This window comes from Thalassophryne amazonica, chromosome 15, assembly GCF_902500255.1.
Source record: "Thalassophryne amazonica chromosome 15, fThaAma1.1, whole genome shotgun sequence".
Taxonomy (NCBI): Eukaryota; Metazoa; Chordata; class Actinopteri; order Batrachoidiformes; family Batrachoididae; genus Thalassophryne; species Thalassophryne amazonica.
This window is the reverse complement of record NC_047117.1, coordinates 11,566,231-11,584,251: the sequence shown is the minus strand read 5'-3', so window position 1 is coordinate 11,584,251 and position 18,021 is coordinate 11,566,231. Positions and strand designations below refer to the sequence as shown.

At 41.1% G+C, this 18,021-nt stretch overlaps 1 protein-coding gene across 1 annotated transcript; it reads right to left on the bottom strand.

Annotated features, from left to right (window-relative positions):
* Positions 1-1,164: 1,164 nt before the first annotated feature.
* Positions 1,165-16,751, bottom strand: txndc11 (thioredoxin domain containing 11). The gene is made up of 13 exons (XM_034187690.1): positions 16,252-16,751; positions 13,982-14,078; positions 13,682-13,801; positions 11,453-11,550; positions 9,977-10,106; positions 9,702-9,795; positions 7,813-7,925; positions 7,515-7,718; positions 6,034-6,721; positions 5,189-5,358; positions 4,689-4,801; positions 2,788-2,868; positions 1,165-2,673 (listed from the first exon to the last, which is right to left on the bottom strand). Exons 1-13 carry the CDS (start codon positions 16,374-16,376, stop codon positions 2,145-2,147), a joined length of 2,562 nt encoding a protein of 853 aa, XP_034043581.1. The 5' UTR covers positions 16,377-16,751; the 3' UTR covers positions 1,165-2,144.
* Between the last annotated feature and the right edge of the window lie 1,270 nt (positions 16,752-18,021).

Below are 18,021 nucleotides of genomic sequence, written 5' to 3'. Positions count from 1 at the left end.
AGAAGCACCAAAGTTGGTACGAATACTCCTTAGACATTACTCTTTTGGAAAAACTGAGTAGCCACTTGAATGTTCAGTAGGCGGCCAGGTAGGGGTCAATTGAAGAATTACACAGGGGTCAAAATTTAAAAACGCTCCAATCATATTGAAAGCTATACCACATTATTTGTCTGATCACAACGATACCAAAAAGGTATAGTTTGGACTATCTATGACTGAATGTTATGGAGTTATGGGGTAAAAACAACAAGAATGGTGACAAAGGTCAATTTCAGTTTGTACAGGGGTTAGAAGTTAAAGTTACTCCAATTTTGGTAAAAAAAAAGTGGTGCAAATTATTGGTTGAACTAATAGGATTAATAAATGAAATAGTTTTGACTGTGTTGAATGCTTGGTCTGCAAGGTAAAGGTAGAGCAATGTCGACATCCATTGGATTCTATGACGTGACATGTTACCCTGTAACATGATTAAGCATGCCATAGTGCAAATTATTCCTTTTTAAACGCCTATTAACTCAACCAATAATTTGCATCACATTTTACAATATTTAGAGCAACTTTAACATCTGACCCCTGTACAAACTAATGCTGACCTTTGTTACCATTCTTGCTGTTTTTTCCCCATAACATTCAGTCATAGATAGTCCAAACTACCTTTTTGATATCATGATAGACAAATAATGTGGTATAGCTTTCAATATGATTGAAACATTTTTAAATTTTGACCCCTGTGTAATTCATCAATTGACCCCTACCTGGCCGCCTACTGAAAATTCAAGTGGCTACCCAGTTTTTTTCAAAAGAGTAATGTCTAAGGAGCATTTCTGCCAACTTTGGTGCTTCTTTCCAGATTTGAAGGATTCCTCTGTAAATATTCTGTTATCTGCTCCACTATTAGATAAGTTAGTGTTGTCAGTCCTCCAACAAGCACCAAATGCAGTCAAGTAATTTGCACATGTAACACAAGTATTAAATGAGGTTGATGTTCACGCGAGATTCCGACTCAAAGAGCAGTTATATATACGTAAATGCACCATTACACCCGTCTGTGTGCTCAGGTGTCCATCGTACATAGAATCTCCTGCAGTCGGTTTGTTCATGCAATCATTAAGTTGATTTTTTTTTTTTTATAAAATAAAAAATATAACTGCACAAGAAGAGGAATAAAGTGAAAGATTTAATCAGTAAAAACAGGTGCAACATTTCACATGTAAACAATTGCAGCATTTTAATCTTAATACCTGAAGCAGTACATAGAAATTTTATAGTGAATTTAGGATTTACGTAAAAATAGTTTGCCAAAACAGCTGTATCCCCTTAAAAAAAAAAAAATTCAAGTGCTTTTAAAGTCACCATCAGATCACTCAGCAGGTGCCACATGTCAAATTTTAAATCGGCGCCCTTGACCTGAATCCATGCTGTAAATCACAGGGGCCTCTTTCTGTATTTCCCAAACATATAACTTAAAGCTTCAGTGTGTAGGATTTAGAGGTGTTTTTTTTAAAAACAAAAATTAAAGACAGCCTTCACAACTATCGGGTCATTAGTGTATAACTATGTGCAACAATGAATCTGGGTTTTCACAAGTTTGAAATGAGCCCTTCATATATCCATAGGAACAGTCCCCCCCAATAGGGGCCTCCATGTCGCACCGCCGTGTTCATACAGAAGCCAAAGGGGACATACTTACTCAGTCTTTCACTTTCTGTGGTGCAGCTAGAAAACTGAAGAGGAAGAATCAGAGGTTGCTCCTCTCTACACCGTCTCCCGGTTGCTAGTGCAAGCTAACAACTTTAAGGAGCCTCATTTTTGTGAAATGGAGGCTCATACATATTGCTGATCTCAACAGAAGGCAAAGTGGCATGAATACCTGTCACAGAAGAAGCCAAAATGGGAAGGGAAACAAAACTGTGACCAGTGACAGCATAATGCAATCTGCAACATCACCACTAAATGACACCAAATCCTACAGACTGTAGCTTTAAAGAGGCTGTCAGAACTGGAGAAGATCAAAAAGAGTCGCATTTGACTGTTCTTCAGCTTCACTTCACCTCACGTAAGCATGTCTCTCTGTTTTCATCCTTCCCAGTCATGCTGACTGTTGTGGTCCTCCTCTCTGAGTCTCTTTCAGAGGACGCCGACAGTCAGGAGGCCACATGGTTTGTGTCGAGTTCTGTATCGTCTTCTTCCAACTCTTCCTGTTCCTTAACCTCTGTCCTGTCTTTCAGCATCCTCAGCAGGATCCTGAGCAGCGTGTTCTCCCTCAGCAGGCTTTCCGATGCGTCTGCCAGCTCCTGCAGCCGTCGCACCGCCTCCCCCAGCTGGCGGCTCGTCTCCCTGTGCTGTGTTTCCAAGCTCTGCCTTTCGCGTTGCAGCACCGCGTTCTCAGCTTCTAAGGTGTGCGTGTCAAATTTCAGCCGTCGGTTCTCACGCCACAGCTGCGCCAGCTGCTGAGAAAGGTGCTCGCGGGCCTGATGGAGAGTTTGAACCTCACGCTGCAGCTCCAGAAACTGAGCGTGGAAAACTTTGCTGGGTCCTGGTCCCTCTGCCCGGCCTGAAGCCATCACTGGCTGTTCTGCATCATGCACAGAGCTGCTGTGCTGCAGCAGGAAGCGTAACAGGTTGGGCAGCGTGATGGGCAAGTTGTCTGGAAACTTCACACTCAGATGTTTGCTACAAGAAATGCAGAAACAGGAATTGAGTGGAAAATAATTCTCAAAAGTCTTCATTTTCATAATAATCATCCATAATTTGTCCGTCTAAATTTCTTCGAGTAGCTAAACTCACCGGTATCTGGGTAACAGAAGAACGGTGGGGACATGATCCACCATGAACTCCCATGGGAGGTCATTCTGAGCAACATTCACCCTGTACGGAGGAGTGTGTGTTTTTAAATGAACAGAATTCACCACAGTGCACGTTTATTTATGACAGATTACTGCTGTGCTGTCAACGTCAGAGATCAGCTGCTCTGAAGACCTCAGTGCATGATGGGAAAAATCAGTCTTTCCAAAGATCTACACAGTAAATTTTGCAGAATCAAATGGACTCTGCAGGATGTGTATCTTTGGCGGCGCCACTGCAAACAGTGTTATATCAAGTTGATCAACTCAGAATTCATTGATACGAATATAATATTTTATATATATATATATATATATATATATACACATATACACACACACACACACACATGCATACAATATCTGTATTGGAATAAAGTTCACTTAACAGAGTTTTTCAGCTCAAATCAAATAAAAAAATCAAATAAAAGCTATGCTGATTCCACACTATTTGGAGTGGGACCAAATGTTCTCCTGTAGAGTCTATTTTACTCTGCAGAATTTACTGTATAACAATATAACTGTATAACTCATTAACTGTGTTTACATGGGCAGTAATATTCTGGTCATAACCTGATTAAGACCATATTCTGAATAAAACATTTATAGGTCAACAATATTTTCGGATTACCTTAATTCGAATAAGATTTCCATAATCTAATTAAAACACGGAGGGTATTCCGATTTTATTTAGATACACCTTAAGCAGGCCATGAAATGTGTTTGAGTGTTAACCACATATTAAAAAACACAAGACATTGAGGACGTAATGTGGCCGAGTCATTTATCAGACTATACTCTGTAACATGGAGGCATAAATATGAATGGAATATTCTTTAAACGACTGATGTTGTATAAATATGATCTTATTGAGAAGGTCAATAATCAGATTACTGCTGTCGATGCAAACAGTTGATTTAAAAATGTAACTTTCACATTTGAGAATACGGAATGAAATGTAATCTAAGAAAGGAAATTCAGGCTGCAGCTGCATATGTGATACTACAGCAGTACACACCACAATCAACAGGTGGCAGTAGGGAATTGCAATTTCATTCATTCAATATTCTCAAGTTAAATGGTAAATCAATTGCATTTCTGTAGCAATGTTGTATCTAAAAGAAGCTGAAGGCACTTTAAAATCATGCCTCCCATTCTCTCCCTCTCTCACTCACACGCACGCACGCCACGCAAGGCGCTCAACTGCACACACAGCAATTTGGGGATTAAAGCCATTTTGCACGATATTCCTACCACTCGATTTCACACTTGCGGGACACTTCAGAAAACAAACAAATATCCTTCCTCAGTCACTCATCCTCAGAATCAAGCATATGGAATGACAGTTGGAGTCTTTTAACTGGCCTGGCAGCAATATATGGGGAAAATCCAGTGATATGTGGATTCTACTCAAACCATGTTCTTGCTCAGAGGCATTTTTAGCCTCTAAATGTGATTTTTGAATGAATTTCTGGAAAGTCGCTATTGTGTACAGTCTTGGGGGAAAAAATTCAACTGCTATACGGTGGGTATCAAGTTGTGCTGTCTCTTAAAAAACATGGGGAGGGACAACAGTTTCACATGCAGGAAATGTGAACATGTGACCAGACTGAGAATGCAAGAACAACGGAAAAGCTCAGAGCACAGAGGGAGTGGTGCTTCATTCTCTGTACAGGAAGCTATTTATTGTGCTAAATATTTACAAAGAAAATAGTTGTTGGCTACTATATTAATATGTAAAATGTCATTCAGGATACTTTTAAAAGACATTCCACAAGATCACCTTTGTGATCGGAACGGATGATGAACGGACTAATTACTCTGAGTGTAATGAGGTGCATATACCTGGTCACAGTGATTGAGCTGTTACCCTGTAGTAATCTGGCCAGCTGGATGATGATATGGTTGAGAACGGAGCAGAATCCACACCAGTGTGTGTAATAAAACAGGAGCACATCCTGGAGGAGAAATCAGACATCTTCTGTGAAGTGCAGATCCACTGACTGTTAAATTTCCCACAATATTTATTGTCAAACCTCTATCAGCTATCAACTATCAGCATTTGCTACAGAACAGACACTGTATCAATATTTTAATATGTGCATATACTGCATGATATGATTTTATCTTTTCTGCAGAGTGTCACCTATTTGATGAGTTAGACTGTCAGGTAGCAAGACATAAAAATGAAAAAAAAAATTATTAAACTGTATCATCAATCAAAAAAAGCTCATCACCTGTAAGTGGGTACAAACAATAGATAGATGCTAATGACACAACAAACAAATAAAAAAATAATCCTTGCATTAAACGTCGACCAGTAGGGGGCCGACCATCTCACTCACCTTTTGAGGGTCCATGATGGAGTGCAGGAAGGAGGATGTGCTCAGCTCTTTAATGAGGGGGCGTGGAGGGGTGTGTCCATCTTCCTCTCCACCCTGTGTCCTGTCCTCATCACCAACCAAGTGTCTCTGCAACAGGCTGTAGGGGGCGCTGAAGTTCCTGATAAAAGTCTCTAACAAGATAATATCCACATGGTCAGGATTACCACCAGGCTCACATTTAAATACACCTCAAAACAACAACAACTTACAATCAACATTCCGTATTTAATAAACAAACAATAACAAAATCAATGTGTGTTTTTATGTTGGTTTGTTGGATGACTATTCAAATATTTAGAATGAAATTGTTTAAGTGGCTCGATAACATCTAGTCAAAATCAACACCTGAATCTTGCCCCTCTCTTTCCTACCGCACACTAGTGTGCTTGCTTACTGACACCAAGGCCAACACAGACACACAACACTGTGGATCAGAGCACAAAGCAACATCATGAAGACAGACGAGGAAGCTGAAGTTACGCACACCACCATAAAGTGGGCTGGAGGAATAAAGTCCAAGTCTGCCTTGTTAGCTGGCTCCGCCATACAGGGAAATATGCTCACATAAACATGGTTTTTCCAAAGTGCAATGATGTGTTCTTTTTGAGGACAGAATTACAGGGTTTTGGATGGGCTGCAATTTGAAACCTTACCACTAGATGGCAATGAAAACTGCATTATGTGGCTTTAATTAATCAGATACCAGGTCATAATATTATTTTAGCTACATGCGTGTGTATTCAAACATAAAAAAGATCAACAGAACTAACCATGTGATAAATAATTTAACAGTGTCCTCATCTTACCCAGAGACTCTGTCAGCGTGGTTGCCGGGCTGCGGTGCAGAACATAATGAACCTCGTCTTTTAGGTTCACGATGGCTGCAAATGACCCGCGGCCACTTCCTTCTCCTTGTGCCTCTGGATCCAACTGATGAGAAGCACTTGTGTTGTCCCGTGCACCGAGTCTCACTGCCAGAGGCCAGGTCAGGGCAGTGTCCAGCAGAAAGAACCTCAGAGTTTTGTTTGTCTGACACCGGAGCCCGGTGACTCCGCCTCCTTGTGGGTGAGCAGCAGAGGTTGAGGGGATGTTGGAAGAGGGAAGTACATCTGGTACCTCTTTGGCTTGTGAAGACTGTTCACTGAGTTGGCGTTTTGCGCAGCAGGCACTGTATTGACTGAATGGACTGTAGCTGCTCAGAAAGCTGCCACAGGTCACTGAGGTTTCAGTTTTTTGGCGCATGAATAGCTGGTGTAGGAGATGAGAATGAAAGATGACTGCTCCCTGAGATGTAGAGAGGAATGAGCAGCGTGCAGAGGAGCTGGGTACACCCAGCCCTGACACATCGAGGCAGATGTCACATGCAGTTGTAGTGGATTCTGGGAAAACAACTGACTGGCAGCACAGCCTGTGGGACGGAGAGCTGCCACTTTTATCCGAGCTGGAGTGATTGGCATTTTCACAGGAATGATAACGCACAGCAATGTCTGCAATCTATGGGGGGGGGAGACAACAAAAAAACAAACCCAATGAATACTAAATCAACATTTATGCTAGCTCAGTTTAGCTCAGCCAAAGATACACCAACTTCTAATTCACTTGGGACGAGTTCATGTTACACCACATGGTAGGCAACCGGAGAAAAACGTGTTGCTGTGGTTGGGACCTTCCTGGCAAGAGGACAGCAATCATGCCGCATACTTCCCATTTTTGTCCCCATATCAAAACTGGGGTAAAAGCTTCCTCATCAGACCACGTTAACCCAATATTTTTGATCTCATTTTAGCTCAGATGTGTGTTGACAGTAGGTGTCTGAATACCTATCAGCAACAACTCATCATGATCAACTGATCCTTCACGACAGATCTCTTGTTTGGCTTAGTGAACTCGCAACGTAAGAGCGTTTGTCTGAACTGCAGTGTAGAACTAAGTTTCCACACTGACAGTGACAGCAACCGTATTACAAACCGAGTCCAAACCATGATGTCTTCCGGGGATGACAGAGCCATCAGTACATGTGTGTGAGAAATGCAGTTTGTTAGATAGCTGCCCTATGCAATCTGATTTGTTTACACTGGAAGAGTTCACACTGTGCCCCACTCAGTCCAGGCGAGGTCACCTTGAAATGTAGGGGCTGACTGGATTTTGACACTAGACATTTTAACAAACATATAAACCTGGCTTGATCCGGACCGAGCACAGTAAAATTTCCACAGTGTAAGCACAGAACACGTGATGGCGCCTTAAATGTATTTCTACCCACCTCCACCCAACAACGCCCGCTCACCTGCTGTAGCTCTGGACTGGGATTTGATCCAAGTGGATCGTGCGGCAGGAAGAGCAGCAGTGCCGGACCTTTATTCAGCTCTTCTTCCAGAAGGTGGGACTTTGTTCCTGGTGGCTGCAGCCACTGGAGGACGGTCTCATGATGCTCAAACACCCAGCTGCAGATGGCCTCTGAAGTGAAGTTACGTTCCCTACGAGGGAAAATCTGAAAAACATAGAACACACTCTAAGAAACGTGCTGATCCTGTTCCCACAATTCCCGGAGGTCTGACTTTCTATCCATTATTCCACATTCTTACCAGAGAAGAGTTAAAGCGTCTGTGGAGGTAAACGGTTTCATCTTCTTCTACAGCAATGGCCTCCGCCACATGTCTGTTCGTCACCACCCCGAAACGAACCACGCCGTTAAAATCTTTATTTAAGCAAACACACACACACACACACACACACACACACACACACACACACACACACACACACACACACACACACACACACACACAGCAGAATATTTTTTCAACCAAATTGGGGAAGAAAAAACAAACAAAACAGCGGACCAATTAGCTTCACTAAATTAAGTTCTGCTAATTTTAGGTGAGAGAACTCTTTTCGGAATAAATTTTAACAGATAAAAATATTTGTGAACCAGAAAATTGCATGTTTGTTCCCACTGGAGCTGACATACTAATCCAATAAGCATGATTAACACATTGCGTGAAGTCAACAAGTGTCATCTTGAGGAGATATGGGGCAGCAGTTCAAATCAGAGTAAATATTAATCCATGTAGATTATTCAACATTTCTTCATTGGTTCATTTTATGTACATCATCATTATCTGATCTTGGGATGCTCAACTGTTTTGAGAACTTCCATTTTTACACAAAAACATTAAATTTCTGATTTATATATCTATTTTTTTCCCCAAGGTCTTGGGGAGGGGGAAGACACAACAAGCCAAAGTTACATTCATATAATATGCAAACAGTAAATGTTTATGAGTTCAATAGTATGAATATTTCATGAGGTGAAAGATGGAACATTCCACCACTGAAAGAATGAAAACACACTGAAAAACATTTTGCCATTGAAAGAATGGAAAAACATTCATTACTTGTTTTATATAATGGTAAAAATAGATCCTTGTCATTTGAAATTTTATTAATTTATAAACAACAGAAAAGGGACTTACATTTTGGTGTTCAATGCTGGTGCTTAACAGTCCAACACTAAGTTTAAATAGAAATCCAAAATTGTTCTCAGTCAACTTGGTAAAACAGATAGTTCAATAATAATTCTGACAATGTAGTCCATGGTGCCGTGCAACGACTTTGTGTACACACACACACACACACACACACACACACACACACACACACACAAAAAGACTGTACTTCCTCAGTACAGCGAAAAATTGTGTCAGACGTTTGGCCAGCTTTTCATCCTAACTTCATCCTCTTAGCACAGTCAATTAGCTCCTTCAAATCATTGTCCGCCAGCAAAACAAACTCCGCCATGTTTAGCTAAATGCCCCCCAGGTAGTGTGAGCACACGCAGTGGTCGAAGCGTGCAATAGCACATTCCATATAGCACCAAAATTGCACACTAAAAAAGAACTATTGCACGGTCAATGTAAACACAACAGCAAATGGTATGAATAATCCATGTCACGTGACATACAACCCACCAATCAAATGACAAGAACCCACTCAGCCATTATATAATAAAAGTTAGTTGTAGCTTCAGTTACAATGTGTTAGAGGTTTATCAGTTTAGTGTTATCACAGTTAACTTTTCAGTTTGTGGATTAGCAGTTATCAACACTAACTTCAGGTTAGCTGTGCCCACCACTGCACATAAGCATTTTACCACGTACATCACCACGTGTACATCACTCATAGCTAATATGTAAACAAAGCAGTGCAAAAATCAGAAGTGAAAATGGCTTTTGAATTTAAATTTCACTTTAGCTGAACTTTGAACTGAGGTACTTAACAAGATGCAGAATTACAAATCTATAATGCTGAATTTTGCACATTCCTGTATGTAAAGTCTTATTTTTGCTGCTCAAAATCAACATGTTCCTCTGCGAGAATAATTTTTGTTTTCTTATATTACACATGCCACACGAATGCAAACTTAAGGATTGTGAAGGGGTTAGTGTACGTATTGTACAGTGCGATGCCTTACCCCTTTTTAGGGCCTGCAGGGCTGAAGACAGATACGTGACGTACCCTGGTGGCTGAGGAGAGGCATTGAACTGAAAGAATCCCACCACTCGGGACTAGCAAGACGGAAGAGAAGATCAGAACACATCAAACGAAAATGCAGAAATCTAAGATTCAGACATGTCATAAAGTCGTGAAAGCTAAATAAGAAAACCCCATAAACAAACATATGACCACATGCTTTCTCCCCCCAAACCACTACAAAGCTGCAGTTGACTGCCTGATGCCAAGACCTACCTCATGGTAGGAAAGGAACTCTTGAAGTGTGGATCGGGATGGAAGGTAAATCAGCGGCGTGACGACTCTGAGGATAAAACTTTCCACATAGGGAGCCACAAACGGACCCTTGTACTCGATAGGGCCAAACCTGAAAGAATCAGAGACTGCAGACCTTCACCCCAAATCCGTTATGTGCAACATCACAATAATTTAATTTGTTCAGTGCTGTGGAAACAAATTTCTCAAAATCAGAATCAGTAAATTCTCAGATTAGGCCACTGTGTGCTCTTTAGTCACCACATTTAACTCATTTTCAATTATTCTCAATCTTTGTAGACATCTTAAGCGTGTACGCTATAACGTTGCAACAGATAAATTCATGAGTCCACCCCCTCCAAGTTGTTAACACAAGAACTCAAAAACAAACACAATCTTGTACATCTCTAAATTAAAAAGGGAACATAATGTGGACAAAGTGATTAAAAGTTGCTGATTTTTGATGCACCAGAATAAGCAAAAAAGCAACTTTACATTGCTTATATAATATCCAAGAGACAACTCGGCTGTCCACTGAATACTGCCAGCTGTTGGATGATTGGTGAACAGAGGGTATGACAGAAATTGGAAGGTGTGGTTGTCAGTGACAGAGACTATATGTGCATATCAATGCACTAAAGAGAATGTACTCAGAGAAATAACCAGTTAACCAGGATGATTTAACAGCAGATTCATTCTTAAACTCCAGTAACATGGTCATAACTGCATACAATCCTCCCAAAAATAGATGATATGAATGGAACTAAAGTAGACACTTCTCCCTTCTCTCCATGTCACTCAATAAACAGTGCATGTGGTTTTGAATTTATGTGTAGCTTGACATTAGCTTGTTTGTCTGTTTATTCTTTAATTTCTAAAGCTTAGCTGTAGTGGCCCCTGTTGCTTTTTTTATATATTGTTGGAGAAAACATGTTAATAATGGACCTAGAAATGATAGATCTGGACATGGATCTGACATCTAAAGATGACTGAGCCATAGTGATACCATGCATGTATAAAGGCTTCAAGCCAACTTGAGTTACATGAGCAAACTGACATAAAAGAAACCATCTGTAAATTCCCCTATGAATCCACAGGGCCAGGCAAGCATGAAACCATCAGGGAACCATAGAATGTAAAATAACTTCTCAATTTCATACTCTGGGCAGCACAGGAAATGTAAATTACAAATCAGATTTACTGTAGTAGAAACAAATAGTGTGATGTGAACTGGCTGAATGCAGCCTGCCCTCCAGTGTGACAAATGTACTGTCAGCGCAAACATGACAGAGGCGTGCTCACAAATATTTGCTGGAAATACTTTCAGTAGCAAGAGCTGTGAGAGGTCAACAATGAAGCAACAAAAAGGAAACTGTTCAAAATAACCTCAGGGTTCTCTACTGTTTATTTCTTTCAAAGGAATGAGAAATGATAAAGTGACGTGAACAGATGTGTGACCTTCTGTAAAACAGGTGGATGGTGGGGTACTGATAGAAGCGGTTTCTCCTCCTGCATTTCCCCTGACTCCACCAGCAGTTAACAGCCACAAACTGCACCTGCAAAGAACAACAAACAAAAGTATTTGCACACTGCATTTTCATTCTGGGTCACGTCTGACATAAAGGCCTTACGATTATATACACACACACACACACACACATATACATATATATATATATATATATATATATATATATATATATATATATATGGCACATGAACAAAGAACTGCTTAGCATTGACATTTACGCAAGTACTACTTTAAAAAGAAGTCACTATGACAATAAATGATTATTTAAAATTACATTTAAGCCAGGGTTCATATTATGCATGCCAAAATGTGTGGGTGTGTGTGTGGGGGCAGTCCATATAGATCAACTAGGCCCATTATCTCCAGAAGCCACAGCATGAAGCAGATGAGCTTCAACAACTACCCCAAGACAGGACACCTGTCCAACACAAGTTACCTCCCCAGCCAATGATGTCACCCATTTACAGCTGGGTGGACTGAGACAATGCAGGTGGCTTGTCCAAAAACACAAACACTTCACGAGCGTGATTCAAACCCAGGTCTACAGTTTAGCAGGCCGGCTCCTCGTCCATTGATCTACTTGCTCTTCCTTTTGGGCGATTGGAAAAGTCCTGAGGCAGCTGAAACATCCGCTTAGCACGCCATTCCAACTACAGGTTCATGCAGCACCCTTCTAGAAGTGTCAGCTAGTATTTAGGCACAAAGACATCCAATTTGTACCAATTTCCTAGCCAAGTGGTTAATGTGCTTGGTTTCAGTTCAGAAGGTTCCGGGTTCAAATCCCACCCCTGCCACATTTCTCCATGTAATGTGGAGTTGCGTCAGGAAGGGCATCCGGCGTAAAACTTGTGCCAATTCAACATGCAGATCCACCTTGGATTTGCTGTGGCGACCCCAAGTGCAAACAAGGGAGCAGCCGAAGGGACTTACTCCTAGGGGTGCCAGGAGAAAAAAAAAAAAAAAAAAAAAAAAAAAAATCGATTCACGTCCGAATTGCGATTCTTAATCGATCCAAAATGTTCAAGAATCAATTTTTAAAAAGCATTTTTTAAAACATTTTCTTCCTTACTTGCTGCGTGTACTGTTTGTCAGGCAACGGCTTCTGTACTGCAGCGTCCCCGCGAGGGGAGGGTCCGGCGTGCTTCAAACATTTGTGAGCTGCAGCTTAGCATGGTGGACAAAGAGCTAATTCAGCCAGCACTGTCTTTGCCTAAAGGCAAATGTTTGGGCGCATTTTGGATTTTATTATTCGCTGCGTAATGAGCTTGACATGACTTATGCAGTGTGCAAAATCTGCAAAATGAAAGTCAAGTACTTCGGAAACACTTCAAATCCGCAAGCCCACATGCTACGCCATCACCCGGAGCTAAAAGAGGGGAGCAGCGGTATCTGCCGACTACTGACCAGCGCTTTGCGAAACTGCCAGCCAACTCTGAATGAGCAAAGTAGATAAGTAAATTTACATCTAGAATCACTTGATTAACCTTGTAAAGCTGCATTTTCTTAAACATAAACATTTTTAAGTAATGTAACTATTTCTCAGAGCTCTTTGAATCGAAAATCGATTCTGAAACGAATCGTCACCCCAAGAATTGGAATCGAATTGAATCGTGAGTTGTTGTACGATTCACATCCCTACAATTTCCCACAGTGCTTGGAACATGTATGCCTCGCAACTTTAACATTTAGCACAGTCTGGCATAAAATCACCTCATTCATTAGCCTTAAACATCTGGCAAATCATGAACAATACTATATTCAAGATATATACACTACAATGATAATGTTAATAAGCATCTGAAGAGACTTAAAGGCTGTATTACTAGTTAATTACACTTAAAAAAGAACCTGAATATAAGTGTTAAAAAGTGGTTCTTCCAACCCATTTCAGAGTATCAACGCTCATCTAAACATCGTGTTTTCACATGGACATGCTCCCTTCACTCAGCAAAAACACAATCTCCTACATTTGCCTCTTTGTACCATGTGCAGGTATTAAAGCACTAATTTTAGAGCCAATCTCCTGCTAACCGGGTCCAAACCTCTGTTGGTCTAGTAAGTTTAAATGTGTTGGTATAAACTCGGTAGCGGTCAACCAGCTACACTTGCTATTTGGTATTCAAACAGTCTTTGTTGTGTCCTTGGGTGCCTGGTACCTGTTTGGCCAGCTTCTTCGCTACCTGCTGCACCTCCTGCCGAGCAGCCATGGAGTGAGCACACCACGGCGCGTAGAAGAAGATGAGTGACACCTCAGCCACACTCCTCAGACGCTCCACCTGGATGCAGAAGGAATCAATGCTCATATGCAGCTTTATGGAAAGGAGCTTTAATGAGCAAGAATGCTCACTAAAGCTTCATGAAATTATTATTTGCAGAGAATAATCCTTTTTTTTTTTTTAAACTTATCGACTCACAACAACACATTTGCACCGATGACACATGGCATTACATCTTACCTGGTCTAGCTGACCCAGGTAGAGGTCGACTACTGGCGCCTCAGTGGAGAAGAATCGCACAGGAGGACGAGCTGGGGCCACCACATTTTTAGCACGGCTGCATAAGGAGAGAATTTCAGTGCAACTCAAGAATACCACTGACGATAAATGTCATGTTTGTTTTGAGCAAAGAAATAATTTTTTCAATGCTGAGGTTGTCACAACTGATGCAAAAACTCAATTATTAAAACTGGATGACAGAAGCAGAAAATGCGTCACATCATTTGCAATTTGCTTCACATTTCAATCATTCCAGGTGTAATTCTCCACAGCTGGACAACTGTACAATAACACAATTACGAGAAATAAATGTGGCCATATTTTAGCTTACCGTTAATAATTTGATCTGACTGTAATTCTCTTAACATAGAATTACCCTGCTGAAAGCGGAAGAATGACAAGTCAAGTCAAATGCATGGGAGCGTGCACTGGTGCCACGCTTCGCTGCATCCACAATACCATGCAACAGTCTTGGGTCCTGGATAGCAACCAAACAGGCAGCCAATTGGTCCATTCCCATGTCTCTAAAGTAACTATCTGCCACAGCCAGGTGAAACGTGGGCATTGCAGCTAGTCAGTGATAAGTACTATATGTGTTCCCTTGGCCATTTCCAGTTACACTGAGGCACCCACACACAGGATCATGCATGTCAGGGCGACATATGGCCAAAATGTTGTAGCTGATGTTCCATTCCAATGACAATCGTACCTCTCATTAGCATACCTCCAAATTGTTCTCCAAAAGGCTATCTCCAAATCGCCTTAGCACCAACGACATCCAGCTGCCACCTTAGCTCAGTGGTTAGTGTCAAATTCTCACAACCATGCAGCAAAAGAGGAAGGACCGGGACCACAAAGATTTGGATGTTCATAATGAGAACTGTAGCAGAAGTGCATCAGTTTATGTTGAAGGCATCAAACTTGGCGAGACATTCACTCATCTTGGCAGTGATGCTCATGTCTTTAGGATTTCAGCCTGTGAGATCAAGAAATGTGTGGGAAGAGACTATGCATAAGGCCCATGGCCAGAGGTGTTTGGTGACGCCAATACCTTTGTGTAGCAAGGAAAATTCCCATCAAAATATGTTCCTACTAACTTGGCTAGTGAGGGGGTTCCCCTTTGGCTGACCTGGTAGAGCGTTGGTCTTACAAGCCTGTGTTGTTGGCAGGCTGTGGCAGTTGAGCAAATAGTCACAGGTGAAGGTTTTTAATGCTTAAATGCACCTGTGATTGCAGGACAAGGTATTTTAAAAAAAAATGGAGGTGAGCTGTGCAGCAAGATGAAATCCTGCATGAATGTTCCACTTCACTTTGCTCGTGAGTGTTCCCCTTTGGCTGGTCTCGTAGAGCGGGCAGTCTGTTGTTCAATTCCCACCAGGGAGATATATCACTTGGCCTTAGTCTGGATTTTAACTTGCTACATTTGCAAGAGGAAAAAAAAAAAAAACAATCTTTTGGGCCCTACAGTGAAGATAATGAGATGTCTCTGGTCCTATGTCTCTTTGAAGGACCTTTGAGTACCACTAGAATTACTTTGTGTCAAACAAATAGAGAGGTTAAGAGGCTGAGTATCAAATGCATCCTGAGAGAAATCAGCTAATACACTTTGGCTGAGTGGTGCATTTCTCTGGGCATGATCCGGCACGTGGTACTGTACCTCAGTGACGAGGACCCCGGCCACTGGAAAAGGCCAACAGGACATGCACACATTCCACCTGGCTGAGGTGGGGATGGATCGGTTGTCTGCCAACTAGGACTCAAGGTGCCAATGCATACCGTCAGCCCTGACCTCAGCGAATTAAACTCACAACGCCAACATCTATCTTAAAAAATTACATTTAAAATTGTTTAATCTATGAGGTACAGCTGTTTAAAACGACTTCAATCCAAATCCCTTGACATTTTGGCAGTTTAAACATTTTGATTGATTTAGCTGTCAGCTAAACCAGCAACAATTCCTCACATTTGTTAACAGAAACTTTATATATATATATATATATATATATATATATATATATATATACACACACACACACACACACACACACACACACACACACACACACACACACTCTAACCTGTTAATCGACTATTAATAGGCACTAACTTGATTAGCTACATTTAGATGATTAGAAGCAGCAGCTAACTAGCAGCGCCGCTGTGCTCAGTGTAAACACCAACCTGAACCGGATCAGAGCGGCAGAGCAGGTTTAGTTCTGGGCTTTTCTTACCTGAATTTGGATTTGACAGCCAGCGTGAGGAGGACGCCGAGCGTGAGGACCCCGCACACCAGGTCGGGTCTCCGGGCCATCAGGAACAGCACCTGCCACAAAGTCTGCCGCACCCGGCGCAGCATTACAGCCTGTCGCCTTCGACTCCCATTTATACGACGCTACCGCTGCCCAACACGGCTGTTTTGCTTGAAATGGGAGGGGAAGAAGTCGTGACAAACTATCCCGGATTGGACATGAGTCCTGTTTCAGTGTCACAGATTCAAATACGGTCAAACCAACCTTTCTTCCCCACGTACACGCTCCACTTCCGCAAGCGACAGCGGGGAGAGTCTACAATTTCCGACAAAGGTTTAAGATTTTGTCGCTGTCTCGTGAAACAAGTAGAAAACGCGACTAATAATTTAGAGAGATCATCTTCAGGTTAATTGATACTGACCTGAAGAATCGCTGCGATATAGGTAGTGACAACACCGTCTGTGGCGAGTAATTCGTATTACAGATTACGTGGCATTTACAGATGATGCCTAGATTATGATCACAGCAACAGCGATCGCTGCCATGAAAGTATTTGAACACTAGAGGGAGCTCGCTCTTCACTACCACAAGTATTTTTAAATTGAATAACTCGTTAATGCACAATAAAAGCATTAAAGTAGAACTAAAACATTGTAAGGAAAGAATAAGTACCGATGAGGAGGGGAAAAAAAAAGTTTTTGTTGTTACTCTCACCAACCAACAGAGGGCGGCCCTCTACATAACATTTTATTTAAAATTACATCGTAAATTGATCCCAATTGTGCCCTGAAGGTAATGCAAACTTTCTTGGAAACATGAATCTGAGTTTTTTGTTGTTGTTTATGTTTCTCAATTTTTTTCCCCTTTCAGTTTGTTTTCCTTTTATCTTGCATTACCCCCCCCCCCCCCCTTGATTTCCAAGAGATAATATTACTTGAGCAATAAAGGCAAAGAAAAATATTTATTATACTATTAAACTGTACAAAGTTAATTGTATATTATGCAAAATGATAGTAATTAGAACCACAAATAACTAAATGAATACTGTTACTCCTCCTCCCCCAGTTGCAAACTGTTTTTTTTTTCTTCACTTTTGATACTGTGTGCTTCCTACCCTGTGTGCTGCTATGCAATGCTGCTGCTGGAACCTCAATTTCCCCGAGGTGAGTCTTCAAAAGGGCTTAATAAAGTTCTATCTAATTATATATGGGTGATTCTTAGACTACGGGCACTTATGTCCTTTGATCATATTGTATGAAAAACAGAAAAAAGGGGAAATTTCACACTTTTATAGTTATCTTTACAATGAAAGTGTGCTAAGAAATTTGTTCTAGTAGTCTATGATGACTTTTTCACCTTTTTTCAGCATCATTATATGCAAATATTGCCATTTTGTGCTTGTCCCACACCCAGACTTTTGATCTTCAATGATAAAAATGAATGGTAAAAAAACGTTTTTCTAATGTTTTTAAAATATCTCTGAATAAAATATCAGTAAAATAATCAAAACATAATTGGGTATTCAATGTCATACAACTGTTGTGATTTTTTTAAACAAAATGTAGTTGTCCCACACTATTGCCGTAATTTCCACAACACTGTAATGTCCCTTTAAACAGTTTGTATGAAAGATTGTTTGGGTAGTTTCTATGGAGATAAACAGTGACATCAGAGCACATGTATATAGCGCCAAATCACAACAAACAGTTGCCCCAAGGTGCTTTATATTGTAAGGCAATGGTGTGGTGGAAA